We start from the raw sequence: 16598 nt of genomic DNA, 5'->3' as shown, positions 1-16598 counted from the left end.
AATTTGCAGAATTGATGCGCTGCCTACAGGAGCAACATGATCCAACCTGTGACATGGTGCATGATTGCTGCCTTCAAGTGCTCTCAGGAATATCGGATTTACCAGGAAAGCCCTCGTCACTGATCGAACAAAGTTGTCCGTATGACTGTAAAAGCGTGGATGTGTAATTGCAGTTTGACCAACAGCTACTGTGATATTAGTTATTGCTTCGTGGTTGTACATACGGGTGTTGTCGCATATTTCTATTTTCAATGATCATTTATCATAAGTTTTCACGCATACTTTAATGAACTGAAATAGAGCCCACGGTGCCTCCGTTTTTACAAAACGAAAAGAGCCACCAACATGTTTTTGTGGCAGCTTTTGCTTGTGTTTCCAACTAAAAGCAGTTTGACAGGGTGTATGTGTTAGACAGATTAAAAGAGAAGTCAGAGCTAATGAAGAGCACTAGAAGACAAGATCAAACGCCCACACCGACTATTAAAAATGGCCTTGAAGAAAAAAAAAGTTTGACGAAAATATATCCATTACTGAAAAAGAGGCCACCTGCAGTTGCTGCTGTAGATATGCAGTTTAGACTTAATTCACTTCAGTAGAAGCAGAAGGATCCAATCATTATGAGCACAGAAATGCACAACAACACACTATTTGATTACTGATGTACAGCTTCAGTCTATTGTTTATCTTGGAAAGTCAATTCTTCCATTTTTATGAACGTGATCATGAAAACATTTTTCAAAAGCTAAATTTTATATCACGGCCATGGCCATGGGATGATGCAAATGCACTAAATATCAGTAACGCTGGCAGCAACAAAGATGTGTTCTGTGAACTTTTACAAGGAGTGCTACTCGGCAGGAAACAGTTATAACGTCTTCTATCTCTCTGGAGGGAGCTTTCTAAGGTCTGAAAAAAACATCATAATGTCGTCAGGGTTATCTCGGTTCGGGCTTTACAGTCTGACTGTAGGTGTGCGTTTAAGAGGCAGATAGGTTCTAATGAAAGATGCTATTCAGATGCATTCTGAGAAGTAAGCTGAGAACTTAATCCAGACAGGAGACTATAAGTCAGGAGATCTCTTTCACTTTGATTTTGAGTCCTCTTATTTTATGAAAACGGTGATACTAAACTGCTGGAGTAACCCTTCAAATGCTGCAACAGAATGATTACTACCAACGCTTTTCTTGATTTGATGCGTATTAGGGTGAGACTGTTAAAACAGCCAAGGAAAAAATATATGAGACATGCAGTTCGAATCACTGCTGCATAACCATGAGCGCAAGTCAAATAAACTAGTCTTGAGTTGTGAAGAGGTTACCACAGAACAACTTAAACCTTGGGCAACCCTGGCTGAGGATATCGACGGAGCACAGAGAGAAGCCCCTCAACCTTGTGTGGGGCGCAGAAGCAGCCACACACTCTTGTTTCAGATTCATTCTTTTTTATCCCCTGTAGAGGAAATTAGTAACCATAGCCTGCACACAGAAATGGTATTTAAAGAAAGGTATAAACAAAACAGGAACATAACAACAACAACCCAAGTCTATTAAAGTGTGCCGAGGCCATTTGAAGCAGTTATGACTGATGGCACAAAACTAAAGCTTTTCACAGATTGGCCGCCTGTATCTGCAGCCAGAGGGGAGGAGGGCGAAGCTTGAGCTGAGCGAGAGGCCGAGGACGTGTGGTCAGTGGTCTGCGAGTGGTGGCAGTGTCAACAAGAGCTGGCAGATTGGGAGTGGAGAGGCCAATTATTTGAGGAGCTTGTTTCAATTGGTGAGGGTGAGCATGGTGAAATAGCAGGTGGCACAGTTCCAGGAGGACAGGCTTCAATGATGCTTCAGTACAGAAGAAGCAGGGTGTGGGTTTTGACCGAGAGAGCCCTAAGTTTGTGGTCAGTTCTTTGTCCGTGATGATGCAGATGTACTTAAAGCTCTCCACCATCTCCACTGGCTGGCCGTTGATGAAAGTGTGGCGAAAAGGGGCGGTGAGTTTATTGCGGGTGTCAAAGATGAGCTCCTTTGTCTTGGTGATATTGAGGAGGAGGTGACTCTCTGTGCACCACACGGCGAGTATGGCTTCCTCATCAGAATGTTTGAAGTATTCTGTAATGCAAGAGGGGCTGAGGCAGTCACAGAGTGTGTAAAGGGACTCAGAACACATTCTTTGGGAGCTCCGATGTTGACGCTAATGATGGGGGATGTAGTGGTACCCACCCTGACGGCCTGGGGTCTGTCACTGAGGAACCTGTGGATCCAGCGGATTGCTGATCATCAGATGCCGTTGAATAGTATTATAGGCAGAGCTAAACATCTTTAAACAGGACCCTGGCATAGTAGCCGGGGGAGTCCAGGCGTTAGGGGGGAGAATGTGAAGGAGGCATGCCACAGCTTCCTCTGTCCCTCTCTTGGCCACTCTCATGTGTCAGCCAGGATTTTAGAACAACAGCAAGGATAGCCCCCCATAGAGCTCTATTAGTCCCTGAAATATTTCAGTGTTTGTCAAGCATTAGATAACTTATGTTCAGAGTAATGCTGTTTGTGTGAACTGCTTAGCAGTGTTTGTGTGGCTGATTGTTCTGATGCCCTGAAGACGACGGAACAGATGCTCATTGCAGAGATATTCATTTCCCTCTTTCTCCTTCTAAGATCTATGTATTCCTTTCATCCTTCAGTATCACCGTCTCTTCATCTATATGCCTATTCAGCCAATTGCCCCCGCCCCCATCTTTTGCCCCCCTTGTTTTTCCTTTTATTTCCATAAGCTATCCATTATGGATTACAATCCCCCCCCCCCTCTTCAATGCTGTGGATCACATGAGCTTGAAATATGTGAATCACTGTGATCTCCATAAGAACTGCATCTTTAAAAAGAAGATTGTTGTAATCATTCATCTTCAACAGAAAAACTGACGGAAAACAACACGATGTGCTTAACTGTGCAGGATAGCGCACATGCATTAAATCCCTTTACCACTTACACGTACAGTGTGTCTTCTTTGAATTCCACGGTCATCCCTTGCCTGCTTCCGACCTCTATCATCGCTTCAATTGTGAAACGCACTCCCCGGGGTTTTCTCCGACCCCGTGTGTTAGCGCCATGCTGCAACACCGACCGTAAATTGTGATGAGAAACCAAATTAACAACATGCTGTGATTGCACAGTGGGGAAAATGCGGTTCAGAAATATGAATCAGTATCATAATGCACAAGTCTGGAGAAAAGACGGGCCTCAGCAGGCAGCCAGGCTGGCTGACAGACAGCTCAAGAGCAGTCCCAGCTGTTCCTCAAATAGTTACATTTACCCCTGGCCTTTCTGATATGCACACAAATACTAGATGTTCACCGCACCACACCTTTGATGCTTGTACCCAATTGTTATGCTTGCCGGGCAAAACGCAGACAGCAAAAAGGCAGTTGACTCCCACCCTGATGAGATTTCTGAGGGGATTTGTCTCTTTGTCAGTTTGAATTGAATGTGTGCGTGTTTGTGTGTGATTGCACGCATACTTATATGTGTTGTTGGCCTTGCAGAGCTTTTCGCTAATGCAAAGGGTGAAACAAGACTACTGCATGTGATTATCTCTTCCTTGCTGCAGAGGTACAGAGGTTTTGAGCAGAATGAGCCAGGTAATGAACCGCAGTGCCGTACACCCTGTAGAAGGAGAATAAGATTGATTTTGAAAACAAAATACATTGTGCGTCATATATTGATAATATAATTTGTTGCAGGCTAAATACATTATTTAAGGTTGATGAGAGACAACGTTTTGGCTTTCCAGTGCATGAGCAAGTGTCGGAAGGGACAAGTGCCCCCTAAAGAAGTAAACAGCCAACACGTTGTCCTCCAACATTAACGTAGATTTGTGGCTGGGGCATGAAGAGAAATGATTATGTGCAGTAGAGAGAGTGGAGGAGGAGTCATTTACTGCCATCCAAATTATTATGAGTGACAAACAGCCCATTGGGTAATGGATGATTGCTTATGGGTATGAAAGATTGCCCATCCCAATCGACTATTTTTGAACAGAGCATGATTAAACGGGCTTGGAAAATAAACATTCACAGTATGACCCGCTCCCTTCAGGTAATTGCTTCAGGATCTCACAGGGCAGATTTAACTGGTAGACAAACTCTTTTCTTCCCTCTGGCAGTGAAACTGTTGAATTCTGAGGAAAAGACTGCAGCACTTGCGTGGTTTGGCAAATTTATGTTCCATTTGCTATATTGTCCTTAAACTGTATTGAATTTATCTGCCGTCTATTGTGCAGCGTTTGTCTTTTATCGACTGTCTATTGTCCCGAGTTTATGTGGCAGCCGGCATCTCCAAAACTATTTTTTCAACGAGACAATAAGGTTTATCTTATCTAACAAATCCCTGTGGCTTAGAGCAATCAGAGTAATATTGAAATGAAAGTGTGTGTGCCTTGATTAATGGCGTTCAATGTACTGGCAATAAAATAAATGTAGCGTCCCCCTTTGGCACCAGTCAGTGTAAACTTCATGCATTAATGGAACAACAATGTATATTTTTCTCAGTATGGCATTAAGATTGTGAATGAAAGACGTTTTGAAGACAGTTTGTTGTTGGGTTCTTCCTAAGCAACATTTCTAAACATTGCAATGTGTAGAAAAACAAAACAGCGAGAGGACATCAGCTGCAGGGCTCTATGTAAGGACATTAGGCGAGGTCTATTGGACACTGTAAATGGACTACCCAGGTCTACAGTGTCAGGAGAAAGGATACTGCAACGTGAAATTGTTCCATTAGGTCACATTGGGTCATTTGGCAGATGCTTTCGACCCAAGTGACTTACATTTTTTACACATACATCTGGAACAATTTGGGGTTGGTTGTCTTGCTCAAGGACACTTCAACAAATGGACAAGAAGGGCCCGGGATTGAGCCGCCCTATGACTAATCGCCAACTTGCTCTACCACCTGAGCTACTGCCATACTAGACACGATATATCACTTTGTAATCATACCCCTGGTGTTATTGCAGCCAATGTGAGCCCGTGTCACGCACCGAGCCCAAAGAAAGTAGAGTAGAGGTGGACACACTCATGGGATGTTTCTGTTTCAAGGGCAATTACACTTCCTTTTATTTAAAAAGCTGAACATGTCAGTGCTTCCTACTGCACAGTGGTATAATTCATACATATACATAGTTATTATTTACTGTATTATTACTACTTCTTATGAACCAAAGCCTGCCAGCTAAATAGCTAATCCAGAATCTAGACAGTGTTATGCAAAAAAAGCGTTTTGCCTTCACCCTTCATACATCACAGTATCTTTCTTCAAACAAATCCTGAGCCCAATATCCACAAGCCTACTGAGCTATGCGCTTTCAAGCTCCTCTTCTTGATTTATTTTTGGCATGCATTATTTTCTCTCCGCTTGATACTCCATTTCCTTGCGATTGACTGCGGTGCACGCTTAGTCAAGGACACCTCTTCTTCCGGATGGCATTTCATCATTGTTCATGATGATGGCCTATCACAAACAGAGGGGGAGGCAACAGCTGCACCCCTAGCAATCAAAGTTAAAGTACAAAAAACAACCTGCATTGATTTGCACCTGACCTTAAAGGTGAGTCAGCCAATATAGAGATATCCATCAGTGATGCCTGGTTACAGCGCACCGACTGGAAAGATAGAGCCCTTACCAAGCACAACAAAGGTCAACAAACATCCTGGCTTTATTTGCTGCAAAGTATCCACACCTCTTACAAAACACAACAAAGAGAAACAGTAGTGTTATACGAAGACACTCCCTTGAGTATTGATTTATACTGTCCAGAAAGAGGAAATTAGAATTAAAGAGTTTTTGAACATAACCATTGATCAGAGGAAATGTGCAAGGCAGTAAAAAATGACACCTTTTGTTACTTGTGTGCTGTCATCCCTTCAGATCATGAATCTTCAGGATCCGCCCTGTTTCAAATCAGAGCTGCTGCAGCACTTAGGTGTTATATTTGGCGGTAATTTGGTTTTTAGAAATCCAAGCACTTTTTTTCTTAGATCTATGATGACCTGTCCTCCGAGCAACAGACATAAAATATGGAGGCGAGAGAAAATAATTTTTCATCAGCACAACCAGGAATACAACAATGATGACTGCAAGGATTCAGGCAGCAACCTTAGCGGACAGAAATCTTAAATTGATGTCCCCAGAGAGAAGGATTTTATCTGCATGGCTGTGCTGCACCCTCACAACTCACACTGATAGAATGTGCATTATCGCAGCCCCTCACTATGCTTGTCTGCATGCTTGATGAAAGGGAAATGGGCTCCATACAACAGAAACAGAAAAAGGGCTTTCTGGAGAATGACTATTGCCTCATGAGTGTGTCACTGCAATTTGGAAAAGGGCTCTGAAATATTCCATTTGGTGGTTTTAAATTGCCAACCACTGAGGTGAGAAATAGTAAAATCAAATACACTGCCACACTGAGACACAGCTGGCACAAAACAAATACACACACCAAACACACACCGTTGCACAAGGAAATAACAGAAGTTGTGCGTCTGAATAGCCAAGTGTAATAACTGTTTCCCAGCGTCTGCATGCTGCTGGTGCCTTACCCACTTCCCAGCAGATCCAGTATTTTATGGCGAGACACCAATACCTCCTCAAAGTGCTACTGAGCCATATTGCACCTGATGCCAGGCTACCACTGAGAGAGCTGCTGTACAACAGGAAACTGGGCGCCAACAACGCATTATAGGACGCCTGTCTCTCTAGCATCCAATCTTCCAAAGAGACAATAACATCAACACTTCGCTTTCCCCGAAAAAGGGAAAGAAAAACAGAACAAGAATCTGTCTATTTCTATCTAAAGACAAAAACAGAAGCTGAAACAATACTCAACTGCTTCACTTTCCAAATAGAAAACATCTTCTTCCACTTAACAGCCTGCTCACATAGTGAGGACGTGTTTTTCAAAGCACCACATGGAACTCGCTTGAAACTCAATCACAAACTTGCAAACCGCCTCATTACCATTTAGCTGGCTGCAGATTCTCCAGAAAATTGTTGCACCAGATCTTTACATGCCACCATGCTCCACCTCCGGGAAAGAAAAGTAATGGTGGCGGGAGTTTACTTGCAGACGGAGACATGTGGATCTCACCACCCACAGGCAAAATGCATTTGCATGTGTTTTGGGAGTTTCCCATCAAACATTTGTACGACCTGTTAGATCACATGAATTAATGGAAAAGAATTGAACATTACTTTGTCACGCCAACCTGCAGCGTATATTAAATACTTAAAATTCGGTTTGTGGCTGTAAAACACCAAAAGGTTTTGTGAATCAATTATACTAATTATATTAATTACAAAAACTGATATGGAAAATTATGATTGTTTATTAGTAGTAATGGCACTACTTATTCTGCCAATCATTTTCTCTACTAATAAATTGATAATTTTGTCTACAAACAGTCAAATAATTGTGAAAAATATTTTATAATTTGGCACAGCCCAAAATGATCTCTTCAAAAGTCTTGTCAGTCTCATTTTATTCAACCAACAGTCCAAAAGCATCATCCTCTGCATCATCCCCTTGTTTCGTTGTTTTGCCCACAAATGAATATATATTAGACCCTCGTCCTTCCCCCTCCAAAGAGAACGGGGAGGCAGAGGACACACAAGGGAGAAGTGTGAGCTATACTCGTCCTATACAATAGAAAATGTACTTGTTTTATAACAAAAATACATTTTGCAGTACAAGTACACACAGATCTGGGATTAAAGACAACAAAAAATAAAAAACACCGCATTTGTTACACTAATTGCATGTAGGTGGCACAATAAAGGAGCTATTACTTTACCATCTATCGCTATTACTGCTACTGTCAAGGCTGTTAGATTCCACAGGTTGTACTGGAAGTGCAGGTCTAAAACTGTCACTGCAGTTTAATAATATTGGCTGGCAGCTTCTTTGTCTCAGTGACACTATCTGTCCTTGATAATGCTCTTATGACCAAAATTAGACTTAGTTTTAAACTGAAATGGAAAAAAGATGGATGAATAAGTGCTTTGATAAATGCAGCTCCACAGGCCGGGGCTAAAGGCCATTTCACACAGCATGGAACCTAAAAATCGAGTCAACAACTATAGTCAATCGATTACTGAAAATACGCGGCATGTGGGATCCCATTAACGTTACTTTATTCCATACAGAAGAGGCCAAGTTAATTGTTAAATTCACAGCAATGTGAAGAAATCAATCATTTCCGACGCTGCTGATCTGAGAGCCTCTCACAGGCAACCAAGAGCATGTGGCTTACTCGTCTGGGTCTACTTTCTAACTAGATGGAATGCGCAGTGCTTCCTCCTCAACACTGATAGCAAAGTGGTGTAGTTGAGAGTCTGAACATGTATCTGTTAAGCTATCCACACCTACCATTTTAATTGCTGTGAAATATGCTGTGGAATCACAGCAGCCTCCGCTAAGCAGTCTACCTCCTCAATTACCTTCACATCACCCCACTTTGTTTCCATGGCCATGCTTCGCCCCTGCCTGCTCTCCTGCCACATGTCAAAAATCCAGCCTACTGCCACAGAGACAACCAAGAGCAGCAGTGGACACTGCAGGGGGAAGATTCATGAAATGACATGAGCAACAGGTTATACAGTCAATAATGCTGGAAATATGGTATACTGTGGATACATTAATGGAACAAAAATATCCAAAGGTATAACTATTACTGGGCTTCAATGAACACATGTGGGGTTTTACATGTAGTTATTGATTTATTAGTTAAATCTCACTTAAAAGGAATGCTTTGCTGCATTTATTTTCTCTCCTACTAATTAATTAGTTAACACTTGTGCTGTTGCATAAATACATCTCAACTACAATGTATTTGCAAATGTCTCACTTGACAGTTTTCTTTAGATTTGAACCACTGCATGGATAAGGCCAAATACATGAATACATGAATACAGTATTATCAGTGGACACCTTGAAAGCTCCACCTAAGGTGCAGAAGACAGTCCACCTTGAATCTGTAGCCTTGACTCTGGAAGCAGCCGCTCCTCAGCCTATTACACTTAATCTCAACAAACGGTGAGCTACTTTTCCTCCTGAAGACAAGATATTGCCAATCTCTCTCCCTCAAGAGTACTGCTTATATTAAAACTGACACCTGAGGAGAACTGACTTATTCAGAACCAGCAAACTATATCCGACCTTCGCGGGAGCCTGTCAGCAACATCTCAGAGCCTGGCCCAGGCCTAAAGCCACGGGCGAGAGGCCCGTGGGTGAACTGAGTGTTACTTTGGTACACCACTAGGGCTATCCAGTGAGATGTCAGCACTAAAAGAGGCATCAGGAATCCGAGGGGTCAAACTGTTACTGTTCCAGGTTCCTGTATCCTGGGAAATTGGATATTGTTCCCTCCAGTTTTAACCTTTATTTAACTATTAACACTCACATTAAGATTAAAACCTCTTTTATAAGTGAAACCTAGCCAAGAAAGTGTCAAATAGCAGCATCCAACACATAACAGGACAACAACACCAAATCACAGCGGCAACAATGGATGCAGCAAAATACATCACATCAACAAGGTCACACGTTTGTTAGTTAATTGAAGCAAATGCAGTGACCACTTCCACTTCTTAGTTAAAATCATTGAAAGAGATAAGGGTCTTTAGTTTGAGCTTGGCCTGCAGATCTTTCCAGGAACGAGGACTGTAGTGGAACAGGCTTGTTTTGCCAGCCTATGTGCTCATAGAAACTGGTTCCAGTTCAACTCAGGTAATTTCTTCTACTGTTGTGGAGGTCAAGAACCTGAGGGGCAGTGGGATAATGCCGCAAAGTCCCTGTAGATAGGGCATAATTACACAGACAAATTGTAATCCTGATTAGCCCCAGCAGCCTTTCCAGCCTATTTACATAATCACATTGAGAGAAAGTCTTCATCAAGGGCTCAGTGGCCAGATTACTGTCAGTGCAGAACCCTACTGATTACCAGCAATTAGTGACTGGCTTAAATAGAGTTTTAAAAAAATCACAAATCGGCCTACATTTTAACAAATTATAGAAGTTTTTTGGAGCAATACAGTGTAATCACAAGAAACAGTGGTGGGACACAACAGCTGGACAATTATTAACGATCTGTTCACTGTCATTAATCGTCGGCTGTCATTTGACATGCTGATGTCAGCGCGGGAAACAGGCCAGTGCCTGGGTGATCTGTTTGTCCTCTCCTGTGGTGTCCCTCCAACTTCCCATGACGATCATGTCCCCTCCTGCTTTTCATTATCAGGTCACTGCTAGGACTGTCCTGTATAAAGACTGAAACTGGATATTTGAATAAATTCCCATCTGCAAAGTACCATTTGAAATGAATACAAAGATAAAGTATAGCGTGCATTCATCAGTTTCAATGAGAAATATTCGAATGACCATAAACAATTTAAAGGGCAGATCAAGCTGTGGCCATAACATCGTCTCTGCTCTCTCACATGACATTATCCTCCGCTTACACAAGCATGTATCATAAGAATGAGGCGCTCTCTGCTTTGTGACTCTTTCATTATTGTGAACTTGACTGATTGCCGTCCAGTTAATGGATGGAGTGGGATCTTCATGGGGAAAAAATGGCAAACACAGCTGTTGTGCCCAAGAGAAGATACAGTAAAGTGCTCAGTATCAGTGTTGAGGAATTCAATTTGTATTTGACCCAGGTCTTTTGCTCTATTTCAACAACAAAAAAAACTGTTCCTGCAACTTTGCTTCCTAAATTTGTGTCTGTGTCAAGCAGTTTTTTAAGTTCCCGGAGGATTAGGTGACACAGTTGCAGTGGATGTCCTCAGATGTTTGGTGGTGGACTGCCGCAATGAGAACATATCATTATTTTAGTCAAACATCACTGTGCAGTTTTATTAATTACAAAACTAAGTTGCTAAATGTCAGTAAATGCCACTTTATAATATGGAGTGCCAAGAATCAGACAGGTGACTGAGATAACTTTGTGAACTGCGCACCACCCACGCACATGGATCCAAAAATAATCTAACATGAAAAAGCACCTCTAGCAAAGCTGTGTTGTACAAAGTTTGCTAGATAGAGGCTTTTTTTTTTTCTTGCTTTTTTTTACAGCATCATTATCTTAGCAGCAGAAGTGAGTCACAGGCCAGATCTCTATCTTTTTACATCTGTAAACATTGTGTCACCTGTCAGAACAGGGGAACTACAGGTGGTCCACGGTTCCTCCTGCTCGCCTTGGTCGGTGTCACTATTTCCTCTGCTCTTTTCCAAGAGGAGACCCAGGCCTCTTCCTCATCCTCCTTTTCCTCCCCCTCCTCAACAATCTATGGCTGGCTGGCTCACTAATAAGTAACAGAACTAGGAGGATTGGCAGCGGCCTCGAGGTTTGACATTGCCACAATGTGGGTGGTGATGAAACAGCACTGTGCCTGACTCTGCTCGGCTCCACTTGGCTCATTCTTGGTGGGCGCTGCTACTCTGAATGCTGCACATCTCATCCACCCCCAATAGACAGACACGAGAATTACTCACAGGGTGAACAATCTGCATGTAAATTGATATCTGTGGAGTGCCCATACTCAGACAGCCAAACATGCATTTAACAGATAAACTGCCATGCATTCACATATAAAATGTCTCTGAATACACACACATGTGCTCGTACACACAAACACATCGAGAAGAAAACAATTTTAAGGGGTGGAATTGGATTTGCCTTTTTTCCTTTGGCTTTAATTATAGTTGGAAATGATCATTTAACACAGCGAGTGTAACATTACAGAGCTTGTAGATACATAAAGACAGAGACTAACACACACACACACAGGCACACACACACACACACACACACACTTATGCACAGTTTTATAATCCACATGTAACTTGCATTGCAAGAGAGCAACAAATTGTTTATTAAATGTCCTCTAAATGCTGTTTAAAATGTCAGTGGATAATGGATGAGCATATGGTGATTGCAGAGATGCAAATAAGCAACAATTGCTTTGACAGATTTTATTTCAGTCATTTTAAAAACTGTATAAAGTGACATTTCAGGAGCGAAGAAACTGTCATGGGTCTGCATGAATGTAGCTGATGCATATAAGAAATAAAATGGAATCTGCGGTTACCTCACCAGCTAGAGCGATTATTTAAATGGGCAGACCCCGAGAAAGAGCCACTAGAATACTAACAAGGCCACCTTACACCTGCCTGCACTGGCAAGTCCGATAAACACTAGTCGACAAATTGGTTCCACACTACTAATTGCCTCGGCCCCTTGAAACTGTAACGTTTCTGGGGAGACATTGGTCTGACGCAAATCCCACATAAATACTTGAAAACTCGACCCAGAAAAGAGGAAAAAAGGCGGACGGCTCTCTAGCCTAAACAAATAAGATTATCTTTTACATCCTACAGGCAATCTGCAGTGCATGCACTTGCGCCTAAACATTTCACTAGTTAGCCTACTAAGCAAAGCAGCTCACGTAGGCTATTATAAGACGCGTAGGTTACCGCAAGAATATCTATTGAGCGACTCAGTCAAAGCCTGCATTGAGCGCCAAACTGGTGAAATGCGTCCCTTAAAAACTCTATCCAGTAAACCGTGGTATCCTATTTTGCGCACGTCTGTAACGTTCCAGCTTTTGATTTCTCGCACGCACGCATGCACGCACACAAACACACACACACACACACACACACACACACACACACACACACACACACTGGCACACCAAGCGCATCAGAAAACACAGAGGCTTGCTGCAGTGGCTCGTACCTTTCACACAAGTGAACATCAGCGAAAAGATGAGATTCCAAAAAACAATTCCCGTCCTAATCCGCATCGTTTTGGCTTGAACAAAGTCCCCTCGGCCACATTTAACGCATCTCCTGTTGAAAACGTCCCGTAGTTCAATAGATCCGTCGTAGTATCCGTCTCTGTAAATCCCCTTCATGTTCACAACTAACACATGTAACCTACAGCCTGTGTTTTCCTTCTGTTTGGTTGAAGTAGAGTCCCGTTCCCTGGTCAGAGGAGAAACAGGCAGAGCCGCCCGCCGCTATGTCAGCTGATGGGAGAGAAGTGAGCAAGACTGAATTTTTGAAGAGGACCACGGCAACCTGGACGAGGGCTCAACCATCTCTGCTGAGAGGGGCATCAAGTGTGAGCATCTCTGGTGGCGCGCTCTTGCGTCTGCTGTTCAACATCTTTCCTTTTTAATCCCTGTTAACCGGCTGAGGGCAGAGAGGAGTCGAGCCTATCTTTGACTGCTGCCTTTATCGATCGGCATTTGAACCACGCAGAGTGAGGGAGAATAGGTGGCGGGGAGGGGGTGGTGGTGTAGCGAGGAAGAGCGAGAGAGAGAGAGAGAGGGATCGTCCTGTGTAAGTATGATGTGGTTGATGTGTGGCTAACAAATCACGAAGTGGGAACAGTGAGGTGTGGGTGGCCAAGGGAGGAGGAGGCACGTCTTTATGGGAAGACTGTAAATCCCGAGGAAGAAATTAACTCTGTTAATGACAGCATGTGGTTTATGTGTGTGTGAGAGGGGGGGTTGGGGGGTGTTGGGGGGGTGTTAGGTGACTCTCAGACAGGCACCTGACGAGCTGATGAAAGAAATTCGCCTGGTAGGCAATCCCACCATAACTCTGATTTTCATTTTGGAGATCGAGCGGAGCTGTTATCGGGAGTGATGGGGACCGGGCAATTTGCAATGCAAAGACGGGATGATGACGGCGCAAAGCGCGGCTCAGCTGCAGTGGGGCTCTTCTGCCATCTAGCTTTGGAAGAGTCACCGACCTCTGCTTTGAAACGGAGAGGAAGAAGGGGGGGGGGGGGGGGGGGGGGGGGGGGGGGGCAGTGAAGTGAGAGGCCGTGATTGCACATAGAATGAACACCATTCAGTCTGTAACAGGGTTTTCTGCCGATTCCAATGCGTATAGGGCTTTGCTTACCTTTTCATCAACATGGTCGCTAGGTTCTTATTTCATCCAAACTAAAGTCTCTACGTTCTGAGAGCAGCAGCTTTGGAGAGAGCTTGGATATCAGGTGAGGTTTAATCAATTATGTGCGTGGCTTCTGGTTTGAATATTACCCACTTAATAATTGTCTCCTCCATGGAAATCCATATCATTTGGTAAGATGTATTAGCTTGAAGTCAGCAGGGCGAGTTCATAAGGAAACCTAATAAATGAACCCTGAGCCTCTCCTTGTGTCTGAGGGGAAGCCTAACAGACGCTATAGGCCTCCCGATACCTTACAGTGTGAGAGCTGTCCATGGTGCTGAAACCAGAACCTTTAAAACTTTAAACTAGAGGCTCCGCTTGTGATTGCGCCCACGTTTGTAAGGAAACTCACTTCTGGATTCACAATACCTCACCAACAAATCATGTGCCTCAGAATAATGTAGTTTATTAACACTTGTATAGCAAACAGTTAATTGACTGACTGGATAAGAAAACCTACAGAGAAAAACTTAAGATTCCCCTCTAAAGTGCAAATCGGCCGTCTGGATTTTCATCTTTTTGCATGTTTCTGTTCTGTGTCCAAGGTTAGTTGGCTCGGCAGGGTAAACCTCCCACCCCTGCTCTCCCATTGGAGGATAAATGGGAGAAAACAGCTTGATCTGGCTCTAATTATAGGGCAATGGGATTGTTGTCCTTGGGCCAAATATTCAGAAAACAGACTTCACCCCACAGTTGTAATTGTAGTGCCTTTCGATTTATTTGTGATTTTATGCTGTAAATAAAGCACTTTTTTCCTACTTTGTGAATTGTGTTATACTCTGTATTTATTGTGTGCTTGCCAGCTCAATGCAATGTATTGTAGCTCTTTGAGAAAGTCTCATTTTACATGTTCCTGTGAACAGCTTGATATTACTGTGATCTATCTCATTCTATCTTTCCAAACTGAATCGCTGCCACGTGAGTGATAGATTTGTAGCCTTCCTCCATTTCTCTATAGAGTTGTTTATCTGAATGGTTTATGCAGCAGAGGCAAACCACTGTGTATCTGCCAGTGTGAAGTGGAAGGTCCCTTATTCCCTCCTGCCATCAGGATTCTTCAGGTGTCTCCAGGCCCAGTGGACGCTGCTGGGAATGGATTGAAGCACCAGGCAGCTTGTCTTTACCACTGTAATCGACAGGTGGGCCCAGGAGAGTGGGCTCCAGTCGTATTGATGCCTTTCGCCAGCTCTCGCTGGCCGCTTGATGAGCAATCAGACCGCCTCTTCCCTGATCCTCCTGTTGTTTTGGTGTGCATTTCTGCGCGTGTGATGTGTCCATTCTATGTAACAGCTCATACACGCCAAAATGAACACTATTGAACGTGCATACATGTGAGCAAGCCTGGTTGAGCATTCTTTGTGTGTGGAGGCATCTTTGTGCAAACATTTGCATTCTTCAGCTTATCCTGAAAGGGAATTTGTGTATGGAACTATTCTTTGTTGGCCACTGCATCAAAAAGATCTGAACCAGTCAGACAAACCAGCCATCCAACTAAACAGCCAGTCAGCTACTGCTACAGTAACTGCACCAGCTCTGTTTTCCCCTCAGGGACTCAGGCTGTTGTACTGTGAATCTGGGCAGCATGTTCTGATTAGCAGAGGCCATATATGAGAACTGACACCTGGTGAGGTTTTCGTGTCACACATGGGCCGAAGGTCTCCTGGGGGGGGCTTCGTTGGGGGTTGCGAATGTGTGTGCATGCATGCTGTACATGTGAATGGTATGGATAGGTCCATGCACATGTGTGAATGAAAGTGTCAGGCTATTTGTGTAACACGTGTTCCCTTCAGGGATATACACTAAAATGTTTGTGTATGCCTGTTTAATGCAGATGCATGCTGTACACCTTGGCGTACATCTAAGATGAAATCTTCATGCTTGGGTTGTATTTTCTTTGTGTGTATTCCTGTTTGCATGTGCATGTGCAGCGAGGCCGTACACTTCGGCATACATCTAAGTTGAAATCTTCACGCCTGGGTTATATTTTGTTTGTGTGTTTGTGTCCAGGGGCAAAGTGCAGCTGGCAGGTGGTTGATAGAGCAAGCGCCGGGGTCGGATTATCTGGCTTGACTTCCCCAGAGGAATATGTCTGGATCTGGCCTTTTCTCATATACTGCCGCTAATCCACTGCTGGGTTCTGCTGTTCCATTGCTCAGGGTCTGCTACCTACAGCACCCACGGGAGCGCTGCTAAGGTGTTTGCAGGGGAAAAACTAGAGGGGAGATATCCGTGCATGTGAGTAAGACGTTAGAGGGGGTCGGGGATAGATTAATGTGTGATGAAGGGTATTTGGGGCATGGAAAAGATGGAGTCCAAACAAATGTCCATTTACTGTTTTGTGTTTTTCTTCGTGCTTGTGTGTACATGTGAGCACTATTAAGTCACAAATAATAAATAAATCCATTCAGGCACCATGCTAATGTGGATTATCTTCGGTCCATTACAGTGCTTGGAGATGAAGATCAATGAATAACAGTTGAAAAATGTAGAGGTTGGCTTTGAAATACAGGCGTGCTTTTCCCTTCATCCAGAATCAATTGCAGGAGTGTAACATGGATCTCACAATTACACAAAAGCGCACCTT

The 16598-nt window shown here is 43.4% G+C and overlaps 1 protein-coding gene across 1 annotated transcript in view; it reads right to left on the bottom strand.

Moving 5' to 3' along the window:
- LOC142938180 (CUB and sushi domain-containing protein 3-like) overlaps nt 1-12963 on the bottom strand; it is a 194277-nt gene extending 181314 nt beyond the window's left edge. The window contains exon 1 of the mRNA XM_076081426.1: nt 12786-12963. Within this exon, the coding sequence (XP_075937541.1) occupies nt 12786-12963 (178 nt within the window). The remainder of the gene's footprint in view (nt 1-12785) is intronic.
- Nucleotides 12964-16598: the final 3635 nt, after the last annotated feature.

This window comes from Anarhichas minor, unplaced genomic scaffold (genome assembly GCF_050575085.1).
Source record: "Anarhichas minor isolate MPS153535 unplaced genomic scaffold, ASM5057508v1 ptg000080l, whole genome shotgun sequence".
Classification (NCBI taxonomy): Eukaryota; Metazoa; Chordata; class Actinopteri; order Perciformes; family Anarhichadidae; genus Anarhichas; species Anarhichas minor.
Note: the sequence above shows the minus strand (reverse complement) of the source record. Positions and strands in the feature narration are given on the sequence as shown.